The 13562-nt window shown below is 36.9% G+C and overlaps 1 protein-coding gene across 4 annotated transcripts in view; it reads right to left on the minus strand.

Moving 5' to 3' along the window:
- The window catches only part of LOC132560848 (FYN-binding protein 1-like), a 56328-nt gene that overhangs the window by 4624 nt on the left and 38142 nt on the right, over positions 1 to 13562 (minus strand). For 2 of the 4 annotated variants that reach the window (XM_060225556.1, XM_060225547.1), the window contains 7 exons: positions 12265 to 12323; positions 9939 to 10050; positions 9663 to 9749; positions 8784 to 8997; positions 8493 to 8545; positions 377 to 420; positions 153 to 205 (listed from right to left, as the gene is read on the minus strand). In XM_060225556.1, coding sequence (XP_060081539.1) covers positions 153 to 205; positions 377 to 420; positions 8493 to 8545; positions 8784 to 8997; positions 9663 to 9749; positions 9939 to 10050; positions 12265 to 12323 — 622 coding nt within the window. Of the gene's footprint in view, positions 1 to 152; positions 206 to 376; positions 421 to 8492; positions 8546 to 8783; positions 8998 to 9662; positions 9750 to 9938; positions 10051 to 12264; positions 12324 to 13562 lie in introns of those variants that run through there. The other 2 variants (XM_060225563.1, XM_060225571.1) reach the window with 2 other exon arrangements.

Consider the following 13562-nt stretch of genomic DNA (forward strand, 5'->3'; position numbering starts at 1 on the left):
TATCATATGTCAGGAAGTTCTTTTCATAAAAAAAGCACAATGCCTGTCCATTTTAAAGACAAGATAAAAAAAAAACTGAAACTATTATCAGATGAAAATATTTTCTAAAAAGTTATATGTTGCCGAGATGCAGTCTTTCCCAAGTTACATACCTTCCTCAACAGGAGGCACCTCAATTTCTACATCCTGGTACTCCTCCCCATCACTGCAAATCAAAGTAAAAAGAATGCTTGAACCATTCAAAAGTTTATAGATACAAACTAGTGTAAGCATGGCTAATTTTGAAAACAACTTTTACATACACAAGTTTTGTTTAAATATTTTCATAAACTTTCCAGCTAGTACTTTTTTTATTTTCTAGGCATACCCAACTTACCCAGTATCATTCAACGCATCCAACTTATAGGATCCAGCCATTACCTGTTAAAAAAGAAGTATAGTTTCATACAGATAATTAGATTGACAATCACATACGAAAGAAACCATATTTTCTTTGAAACATTCATTTATATCATGAAATGTCACAAATACAGGAAATGAAAATACTTTTCAAATTTGAAATCAGTATGTCCTAGCAATAAATGACCTTATACAAAAAGCATATACTTTTTCATCTGAAGATTCATTGGGTTTAAAACCTATGTAAACAATAAAAAAAAACCTTTTGAAAAAACTACCTACACCTTGATAATAGTAAACAGAAAAGTATTCAATGTGTAAACAGAAAAATATGCTTATTTAAAAAACAGTAAAATATGCTTATTTAAAGAAAATGAATTTTGATATCAAAACAGCATGCTGCACTATAAATTGACTAAAAAGAATTGTAAACTAAAATGAGAAGACAATTTCAGTTAACAGCTTCTTCAGATCTTCATGTGTAAATAACAAAACATTGCACCTTATATATAAGAAAGACAACACTGAAACTTTGGACCCTGTATGTAATTAGACAACACTGAACCGATGGACCCTGTATGTAAATAAGACAACACTGAACCTCTGGACCCTGTATGTAACTAGATATCACTGAACCTATGGACCCTGTATGTAAGTAACACAACACTGAACCTCTGGACCCTGTATGTAAATATGACAACCCTGAACCTATGGACCCTGTATGTAAGTAACACAACCCTGAACCTATGGACCCTGTATGTAAGTAACACAACCCTGAACCTATGGACCCTGTATGTAAGTAACACAACCCTGAAAATCTTGAACCTGTATGTAAGTAAGACAACACTGAAACTCTGGACCTTGTATGTAAATATAACAACAATGAACCTATGGACCCTGTATGTAAATATGACAACACTGAACCTCTGGACCCTGTATGTAAGTAACACAAGAGTGAACCTCTGGACCCTGTATGTAATTAGACAACACTGAACCGATGGACCCTGTATGTAATTAGACAACACTGAACCTATGGACCCTGTATGTAATTAGACAACACTGAACCTATGGACCCTGTATGTAATTAGACAACACTGAACCTATGGACCCTGTATGTAATTAGACAACACTGAACCTATGGACCCTGTATGTAAGTAACACAAGAGTGAACCTCTGGACCCTGTATGTAAGTAACACAACCCTGAAAATCTTGAACCTGTATGTAAGTAAGACAACACTGAAACTCTGGAACTTGTATGTAAATATGACAACAATGAACCTATGGACCCTGTATGTAATTAGACAACACTGAACCTATGGACCCTGTATGTAAGTAACACAAGAGTGAACCCATGGACCCTGTATGTAAGTAAGACAACACTGAAACTCTGGACCTTGTATGTAAATATGACAACAATGAACCTATGGACCCTGTATGTAAATATGACAACACTGAACCTATGGACCCTGTATGTAATTAGACAACACTGAACCTCTGGACCCTGTATGTAATTAGACAACACTGAACCTATGGACCCTGTATGTAATTAGACAACACTGAACCTATGGACCCTGTATGTAATTAGACAACACTGAACCTATGGACCCTGTATGTAAGTAACACAAGAGTGAACCTCTGGACCCTGTATGTAAATATGACAACCCTGAACCTATGGACCCTGTATGTAATTAGACAACACTGAACCTATGGACCCTGTATGTAAGTAACACAACCCTGAACCTATGGACCCTGTATGTAAGTAACACAACCCTGAACCTATGGACCCTGTATGTAAGTAACACAACCCTGAACCTATGGACCCTGTATGTAAGTAACACAATCCTGAAAATCTTGACACTGTATGTAAGTAAGACAATCCTGAGCCTCTGGACCCTGTATGTAAATTACACAATTCTTAAACCTGGACCCTGTATTTAGGTAACACACTGTGGAACTTCTGATACCTTTGTTTTTTTTTCAATACAACAGTCAAACAGATTCTTTTGTAGGCGGAACTTTAGTAAAAATATTCAAGCAGAGTAATTCATTACATTAAGTTCATTCATACAGTATTTCTTAAAAAAAAATCAAACTCATTTTACGTAACATTTCATTTTTCTTTCACACATAGATAAAGAAACTTCAAGTCATATGTATGGTGTTAAGAATTAATTAAATTATATATATGTACAATATATTTCATGCTCACAAAATAAAATGAAGTGATACCATAGGGAGTTTTTGCTAAATTTTTTTGTGCATTTATTTATCAGCTATTAATTTATTATGGAACAGTTATGTATTGGTGACACAGGTTTGGAATATTTTGTGCATATTTAGTAAAAGAAAAAATAATATAATTAGGATTTCATGTTGTAATCTGTCAATCTAAGATGGAATAGTATGTTTTTATGTTGCTGAGCTACTGCTATTCGCTAGGAACAATTTTTGGGGCTGTGGATTTTCTATAGGTCAATATATATTATTGAAGGATAGCAATTACATGTATAATGATACACTGGAGTAAATACTATATATACCTATTTGTAAATACTTTTGGTTACTGATATTTTACTTCCCTCAATTGTTTCAAAAATATGTTGATGGTTCAGTAACCTTTTCATTTATGCCATTTTCTTTTTTTTTTTTTTTTGTAATTTTTTATCATATTTTGACAGAATTATGATCTTAGGTTTTAAGTTTTCTTATCAGTATATGCAAACGGACATATTACCTGGCTTTCGTTGTCAGACAGATACAATTTATTTCATGTGTATTCAGCATCTTTATCACTTCTTATTCATTTAAAACAAGTATTAGATTAACAATGTCAGTAAACATGCATTATTTCATATTCAAATATTAATTAGCACATATTTTAGTTCATTATTCAGATATAAGCAAATGAGTCACTTCACATTTTCAAATTTTTAAATAGTGTTATGTGAAGTATATCGGTGCAATACTAATATGGTATCATATCATTACAATGTTAAACAGTATAGACTTGTTATATACAACTACAGGGAATGTCTTTAGTTCTAACAATACAAACAACAAATCAGGTTTTCTACTCGGAAACCTGCATCACGTGGAACACAAAAAATATTTCTTACGAATCTGGATTTAGTTTCCATACATGGTTAAAAAATGGTCAGCTGTCATCTAGGGCTTTAGAAACATAAAATAAAACAATAAAAACAGTGAAATATATCAGAATTCTAATCTTAAATGAAAACTGTTTCTATTGCTTAACATGACTGCTAGTTAAATGACAGTTAAGTATATACAAATTCAGTAACATATTGTTACAAAGTATGAATATGGTACATATTGTAACTTTGTACTAAGTAATGTCCATTTTGAAGGGCCCATGAAAGCTCAGTCAGAAGAGTGTTTAAGCCTACACAACCTCAGTTGAAGATACAAGGTGTATGACTCAACACTCTGGACCCATGGCTCTACGTGTTGCCTGAGAAGCATGAACACAAACAAGTCTTCATTGTCATGGTTGTGTCAAGACACTTCATTTCAAGGTTCTGGATGTTATTCCCAACAATAAAAACAAAAGGAGGATTATGCCGCAAAATGACTGGCTGTTCATGAGGTAATAAATCCAGAACAAATTTTGTTTTGTTACATACAAATGTATTACATATGTATTAAAGTCCATTTTTTCCATACAAATGTAGCACATATGTACTAAGTCCATTTTTTAATAATACAAATGTATTACATATGTATTAAAGTCCATTTTTTCCATACAAATGTAGCACATATGTATCAAAGTCCATTTTTTAATAATACAAATGTATTACATATGTATTAATCCATTTCAATATACATACAAATTCATTACATATGTACTAAATCCACTTAGTTCACATGTACTGAATCTGGTGACAGTAGATACTAGAGTCAAGTAAAAAAAGTAACTTTGAATAAGGTACATAATGTTACAAAATAGAAGTACAAAAATGGAAAACTGAAACCAGTAATATTAAGATATTTCCGATTAGTAAGTAATAAAAACATGTTAGAGAAGTGATAGAAAACTAGAATTGATGAGTTACATTAGGTTAGTTAAGATTTTTTTGTAGTTCAACTTTTTCTTCAAAGATATAGAAACATTTCAAGAATTTTACAAAAACTGAAAAAAACATGCCTTGCTTTGTAACAGGAAAGAGCCATGAAAAACACCCTGCCCCTGCTGGGATTCAAACTAACAACTTTTCACTCTACTCCCTCCATCACAAGTTTTTGACATAAAGGACAACAACTCAGGTTCTTTACGTCCAAGTATTCATCTAAGGCTCCTATAGAATCTACTCTTGAAGTGGTCAGAAATGACACCAAATTCGTAATATGAAGGAGTAATGAGAGAAGGTGAAAGGAGGAAATTGTCACCAGTGAGAGGAGGAAGTAAGTCATTACTAGGAAGTTGTTAAAAAAATCTGTATAACCCTTAAATATCACATACTTTACATCAACTATAGCGGTATCTTCTACATACAAGATATCTGTCCCACACCAAGCCCGGGGAACAACATATACTTTACATCTACTATAGCGGTATCTTCTACATACAAGATATCTGTCACGCACCAAGCCCAGGGGGCAACATATACTACACAACAACTATAGCAGTATATTCCACATAAAAGATATCTGTCCCACACCAAGCCCAGGGAACAACATATACTACACATCTACTATAGCGGTATCTTCTACATAAAAGATATCTATCCCGCACCAAGCCCAGGGAACAACATATACTACACATCTACTATAGCGGTATCTTCTACATAAAAGATATCTATCCCGCACCAAGCCCAGGGGGCAACATATACTACACAACAACTATAGCAGTATATTCCACATAAAAGATATCGATCCTGCACCAAACCCAGGGAACGACATCTTCTACATAAAAGATATCTATCCCGCACCAAACCCAGGGAACAACATATACTATACATCTACCATAGCGGTATCTTCTACATACAAGATATCTATCCCGCACCAAGCCCAGGGAACGACATATAACTTCATCCCTGAAGGTGGAAAGTGGTCAAATTACAAGACTCCTGTGCGGGGGAGGAGGGGGGGCAACACATAAGTTCTCCCTTGAAGTCTGCAGGTGGGTCAAATAACAGGATCCCTGAGGGGCAACACATAACTTCATCCTGAAGGAGAGAGGTGGGCAAATTACAGGATCTTAGGGGGCCAACATATAACTTCATCCTGAAGGAGGGAGGTGGGTAAATTACAGGATCTTAGGGGGCCAACATATAACTTCATCCTAATGGGTGGAGGCAGGGGTTGGTTTCTGGACCCAAGGCTACAACACAATGCTTCTCTCCTGAAGTCAACTGAGCAGCCAATTACTAGGTGATAAAGAAACATTGGTTTACAGTTTACTGGATATTTGTATATATGTATGGACTTACTGCCAGTTGAATACAGAAATCATTCTATTATATTTTCATTACGGTTTATAAGTACATTGATATGTCAGAATGTCACATAAGTACAGATACATGTATTCTCAGAATAGGGAATCCTGTTTGTAACACGACAGCTTTACACCATCTTAACTATATTTTTACAAGTAATGAAGAAAAGCATACATATTGAATAACATTGTACAGCTGTACTACCTTAAGGTTACAAGACTGCACGAAGAAATATAAATATTGTATATAAAGCTAGCTCTACAATTATATATGGACAGTATCTATAAAGGCGTGGAAACAATTGTGTGTTTTTGTTTCACACCCTTAAAGGTTAGAGATCTACGGAAAGTAATCTCTATTTATTAAATGTTAGAAATTCTATATAGACCATATACAATGTAAAAATAAGGTAAGTGAATTAAACAATGCTTGCCTACGACATAGTCTATGAAAAGGGTCAGTGAGAACCAGAAACACACATTTATTTAGGTGGATTATACATTATGTTGTTATAATTACACAAATAATTTGTCCAGCATCTTTAATACCTGAACACTGAGTAGTCTGTTGAATTCTTCATCTAAAAGTGGCTATCAAATAAAATATTTCAATAAAAAACTATTCCTGAATGAAACTTATTCAGTAAACAAAGGCTGATACGAAGAATTTGATCACATGAGGACTGATGAGTGTATTTCATCAGTATTGTGGCTTGACTTAGGAGGTGGACTGTATGGTCTGACTACAGAGGTGGGAAGTGAAGACAGATGGTACTAATGTGATCTGAGTATGGAGGTGGTCTGTATAGAAAGGTTGTGCTAATGTGGTCTGACTAAGGAGGTGGTCTGTATAGGCAGGTTGTAGTAATGTGATCTGACTAAGGAGGTGGTCTGTATAGACAGGTTATACTAATGTGATTTGACTAAGGAGGTGGTCTGTAAAGAAAAGTTGTACTAATGTGGTCTGACTAAAGAGGTGGTCTGTATAGACAGGTTTTACTAATGTGATTTGACTTAGGAGGTGGTCTGTATAGACAGGTTGTACTAATGTGGTCTGACTAAGGAGGTTGTCTGTATAGACAGGTTATACTAATGTGGTCTGACTAAGGAGGTTGTCTGTATAGACTGGTTGTACTAATGTGGTCTTACTATGGAGGTGGTAATTACAAATAGGCTTTAATTTATGGTCGGACAAATCAGCTGATGTATCAGAAGAAACAGATTTTCATTGTAATTTTATATATGAAGTTTTTGAAAACTCTAATCTACAGTAAATTTTCACTCTACTCTAAAAATAACTCTTCTTCGATCCCTTGAGTGATTGGCTACTTTGACTTTTAAACAGAAGGTGCTAAGCCTTTTGGGAATGAAGAAGTAAGGGGTGAAAGACAGTTGTAAGAGGGTGTTGGGCCTAGCATTTGTTTGACCTTTGATGTTTGTGAAGGTTTAAGACACTAACCTGGTCCACACTGGTTGTGAGATAGGACCTAACATCAGCAGGGTGTGTCTATGTGATTGGTAGATTGAATTGTCAGTGCTGTTACTGTGTGTGTATGTGTAGTATATCTGGTTCATACTCACGGAAACTCATATACCTATACAAAATATCGTAAAAATATTTCTCCTAAAGCAATATGGAAATGGGGAGTTTTGTTGGAAATATTTTGATCATATTCTTGGACAAGAATCAGCATGATGAATCACTTTACAATCAAGCCAAACTTATATGCAAGGACTAGCCCATGTAATCGTTACTTTTTCACTTATCTGATCGTCTCTTAACAAAAGAATTTACTAATCTGTATTCAAAAATAAATTTCAAGAAGTAAATTCTTACATCAATTCTAATCTAATGGTACTGTAAAATAGTGACACATTTCATAATACTACATATTGTATTCTAAATATCAGTGCACCTTCAGGGAGTTCATGTTTGTGTTATAGACTACATACTGTATCCTAAACACCAGTAAACCTTTCATGGTGTTCATGTTTGTTTAACTGGCTACATAATGTACCCCTGATATCAGTACACCTTCAGGAAGTACATATTTGTGTTATCAAACAATAACAATCTCAGATTTAGATTTCAACTTCCTGGTATTAGAACCAGTAGCATGATAATGTGTTATATAAAATGTGTATTTCACAGGCGTTATACTCTCATTCAGAACAGATTACTTGTGACAGACATCATTCAACTTGATTCAAATACTTCGTCAGTTGTCATGTCCTTTTACTACACTTAGTATCATACCTATTCAATGTCTTACGAACTACCAGTATAATCAATTGATCTACTCTCATTATAAAGTACTACCTGTGCTGATAAACTACCTCAGTCCACCAAAATAATATATTTAGCAAATCACCCCTCTCTCTTCGATGCACATAAACCAAACTTTTCTCACTGTTAATGTAGAAATCCAGGGTCCTACACTGATGGAGGTACAAAAGGCTTGTAAAGTATTAGATTAGAGAAGTAAACTGTTAAAAAATTATATCCTTGGCTGATAAAGAAAAAAAAGTTTGGTTTGCAGTATATAGTTAGGCTGTTTAGTGCGGCGCAGATACCCTCCCCCTCCCCCCTATACCATGTTAAGTATTAGTTTAAAGCTGAAGCAGCTAAAAGCTTACATTGCGAATCTGCTGATTGTCTACCTCAACGATGTTGGCGTCCACATATCCCACTGTAAAACACAAGAGAGCAAGTTATTGTATCTGACATTACTAAAATATGTGGAATATTAAAATAAAGAAATAATGTTGGTTTCATCTTTCCATTTAATAAACAGATTTTGTCACTTACCACACTGAAAGCATATTTAATGGTTAATATATTCTGGTATGTACCTTATCAAACAAGTCTTTTGATATTTTAACTGTGATATTCAGTACCTTCCTGTGTTTGAAGTATAGGGTACTTACCTATTTGTGTCAGGTTGACAGGTTTATCTGACTTCTCGTCCTCTGTTAGTCGGACCAGCCACTTTCCAGGGGGGTTGTCCACTAGGCGGATCACCTTGAGGAATGTTCCTTTTTTGGCTGTTAATTCCAGCTTAGCAGTTTTACCTCCTGAAGGTACTGCATCCTCCTTCAGTAATCCCTCCCCTTGACTCTTGTCCAGCTGAGAAGCATCTATCTGTAATACAATGATAAATAGACTTCATAGAATTATTACTTTAGGAACAACCTTCAGCACTATAAAGTAAATATATACTAATACAACTGTAAAGTAACAACTACAAGTACAATACTGTAGATTTAATTGATACAGGTAGGGTGCTGAGTGGTGTGGGCCTTCACTAAGGTGGCCTGCTTTAATACCTCTATCAGATGCAAGAATGTTTCCGACAAGTAGTCTAGTTTCCTCCAACATCAATATAAAGACGCCTTGTTTGTTTACATCCGAGCCAACAAGAGTAAAACTTATTTGTCACAATTTTTGGCAGTCATCTTAAATGGTTAGAAGCTTCACTACCCTACAATAATGCCTTAAAATTGTTAAATTAAAAAAAAAAAAGCTTATGTCTCCTTAAGATTCAAAGAAATGAATTTCTACTAATCACAAAAACAAAAATACTCTTTGTTACTTAACTTTCTGAAAAATTCTTTTTCAAAAACTGAAGATTTCATGATAAAAACTGTCTGTAAATGGCACTTACATTGTCAGCACTTCACAGTTAACACTTCACAATTAGCACTTCACAGTTAGTATAAAGTTAGCAGCATAGTAATATTTGATTAAGATCGAGATCTTGAAAATGCAATCAATAGAAATTATTTGTTTCGATTTCATAATCATACCTTGAAATTTTTCTTTATTTCCTTTATTTCTTTGTCTTGTCTTTTCTTCTCTGCTTCTTGTTTCTTCTTTTCCGCTTTTAGTCTCTCCTGATTATAACAAAAAGTGTATTTTTTAAATAATGGAACAAATTAAATAATTTTTCAAGTTACTTTGATTTCATTTTATCAAATTAAGATATGCACTCAGTTCTAGTGTCATTTATTAGGAAGTTGCTTTATCCATCCAAACATAGTCACGCCATTACAGTTTGCCTCATGTCAAATTTAAAAACTCACTGCCTCTTCTTTTTCTTTTTTCTTTTTCTCCTTTGCTGAAAGTTTCTCTTCCTTTTTCTCTTCTTTTTTCTCTGGTTTTTCAGGAGTTGGCGGAGGAATATTCTCTGCTTCTCTGTGACGCAAAGAAAGAGTTGTGATTAATCTAATATTCTGTGTGAAGAGAACTAAATGTGTGAGAGTGTGAAAGTGCATGAAAGGTCACAAAGTTTGTGATAAAACTACCTTTAAGTTGCACATTTAAGTTTCCTTCATATTGTCATTGGATACAAACATCCTTTGCTTTTCTACAACCTCTCTCCGGTGTGATAGCATCAAACCAAAGACAGCTACTTTGACAGAACCCTAGAGACCCCTTGTATTATGCTGTGCTTTAGTTTGTTCCAAAAAACCTGGCCCTACTTTAACTATATACCAAACGGAAAGGGCCATGACGCACCAAAGTCAGAATAATGGTCACTCATTTATATCTACAAACCATTGGTGAAAGCAAACTATTAAACCATCCAAACAAACTGAAAGCTCTCAATTCACTAATTTAGAAATTATCACATAGAAAGGAACTTCCAATACTGATGATGAAAGTGTAGATTTAACTGCATCTACTGTGGTACAAACAAAATAACCTCTACTAAAGTTTTAGTCATAATAATACAGTACTAATAGCACAGTAAAGCCAGCATACCCACATTTATTGGTAATAGCACATCTAGCAATGGAAAGAGTCATAGAGACAGAGCAAAAAACAACCATCCCTTCATCAAACAACCAACCAACCAATCCATCCGTACATCCCTTCATCAAACATCCAACCAACCAATCCATCCGTACATCCCTTCATCAAACATCCAACCAACCAATCCATCCGTACATCCCTTCATCAAACAACCAACAAACCAATCCATCCATACATCCCTTCATCAAACACCCAACCAACCAATCCATCCATACATCCCTTCATCAAACACCCAACCAACCAATCCATCCATACATCCCTTCATCAAACACCCAACCAACCAATCCATCCGTACATCCCCTCATCAAACAACCAACAAACCAATCCATCCATACATCCCTTCATCAAACACCCAACCAACCAATCCATCCGTACATCCCTTCATCAAACACCCAACCAACCAATCCATCTGTACATCCATTCATCCAACAACCCTGCAACCTGCCCAACCAACCCACTCATCCACCCACTCACCTAGCCAACATCCAGCCCACCCATCCACCCACTCACCTTGCCAACATCCAGCTCACCCATCCACCCACTCACCTAGCCAACATCCAGCCCACCCATCCACCCACTCACTTTGCCAACATCCAGCTCACCCATCCACCCACTCACCTAGCCAACATCCAGCCCACCCATCCACCCACTCACCTAGCCAACATCCAGCCCGCCCATCCACCCACTCACCTAGCCAACATCCAGCCCACCTTTCCACCCACTCACCTAGCCAACATCCAGCCCACCCCTCCACCCACTCACCTTGCCAATATCCAGCCCACCCATCCACCCACTCACCTAGCCAACATCCAGCCCACCTTTCCACCCGCTCACCTTGCCAACATCCAGCCCACCCATCCACCCACTCACCTAGCCAACATCCAGCCCACCCATCCACCCACTCACCTTGCCAACACCCAGCCCACCCATCCACCCACTAACCTAGCCAACATCCAGCCCACCCATCCACCCACTCACCTAGCCAACATCCAGCCCACCTTTCCACCCACTCACCTAGCCAACATCCAGCCCACCCATCCACCCACTCACCTTGCCAACACCCAGCCCACCCATCCACCCACTCACCTAGCCAACATCCAGCCCACCCATCCTCCCACTCACCTAGCCAACATCCAGCCCACCCATCCACCCACTCACCTTGCCAACACCCAGCCTACCCATCCACCCACTCACCTAGCCAACATCCAGCCCACCCATCCACCCACTCACCTAGCCAACATCCAGCCCACCTTTCCACCCACTCACCTAGCCAACATCCAGCCCACCCATCCACCCACTCACCTAGCCAACATCCAGCCCACCTTTCCACCCACTCACCTTGCCAACATCCAGCCCACCCATCCACCCACTCACCTAGCCAACATCCAGCCCACCCATCCACCCACTCACCTAGCCAACATCCAGCCCACCCATCCACCCACTCACCTAGCCAACATCCAGCCCACCCATCCACCCACTCACCTAGCCAACATCCAGCCCCCCTTTCCACCCACTCACCTTGCCAACATCCAGCCCAACTTTCCACCCGACAAACCCACTAGGTAAACACTGTAAAGCTTTATTCATACTTACCCTGGAATGGCTTCATATACGTCGTCTTGTTCTGGCTCAGCCTCAGTTGTACTCTGATCCTAGTCAACAGAATAGTGACATATTAAAACAAAATTAAAAGGAATATGTCACACAGACCTACACTATTTTACACTGATGATCAAGTATCAAAGCATGTTAAAACAAATAATTCTTGTAAAAAATTATAATTTCAAAATGGCCAAAATCCTTAATTTTAATATGCACCTATAAAAGATATTAAGAACAATGATAAAATACCACAATAAAACTTCTATTGAACTAACAGGTATTACAGTTTGATGAAGGTATTCATCAGATTTTTGAGAATCTTTATTTCAGTCTCGCAGCAATGGTTTCAGAGGCCTTAAAATATTTCATGCTTGACTGGCATGCGAAGTTGTTGAATATCATCAAAATAAATACATAACTGTTATGGAATTTGTTTTTCTATGAAACTTATTCATTGTACTATTTCGTTAACATCTGTACTTCATAAACACTATCAACATATGTAAACACATGCTTGATTTAACACCAAAAGTTTTAATTCAATGATCTTATTGTTATTATACGGTACGTGTAAGGTGTAAATGTTGAGAGTAATTTTTATTTTCAAATCTTAATGATTTCAATCGAAATTGTTAGAAAGTCCTTGAATAGAGCAATGCATGGTTCTCTTCAAATCAGTCCTTTATGTTGCTATCATTTCAAATCTGAAGCTTCCTATAAAACTTGTGTAAAGAACAGAGAAAATACACATTCCTGTCAAGTGGTGTGGCCAAGAATCAAACCCTGGTCTCCAGCATGATAACCAACCCGCTCTATCGACTGTGCAAAGGAAGCATGCTCCATCAGCTGAGTGACAGAGACTGTATTTAACTCAAGTCACACCGACTCATGACCTTGCAGTATACACAGTTTAAGGGTTAATACAATGATACTGACAAGCATCATGCTTAGTTGACAAAAGACCTTGACCATCAAGATACAGATTATTGTGTGCTTTGAACTTTGGCCACCAACAGCTGTCACCTTGACCTTGACAAAATTGGCAGTGATCTGAACTTAATCACCTTCACTTTGATAAAATTGACAAGGATTTGAACTTTGACCATAAACAGCTGAACTTAATCACTTTAACCTTGACAAGATTGACAGAGATCTGAACTTAATCACTTTAACCTTGACAAGATTGACAGAGATTTGAACTTTTACAACCTGTAATGGTCACATTGACAAGATCTGTAGTAAACTGGACTTTGACCATTAACTGTCCTTCTGACCTTGACAAGATCACC

Source organism: Ylistrum balloti, unplaced genomic scaffold (assembly GCF_031769215.1).
Source record: "Ylistrum balloti isolate Yb309-2 unplaced genomic scaffold, AGI_CSIRO_Ybal_v1 Utg369668, whole genome shotgun sequence".
NCBI classification, from domain to species: Eukaryota; Metazoa; Mollusca; class Bivalvia; order Pectinida; family Pectinidae; genus Ylistrum; species Ylistrum balloti.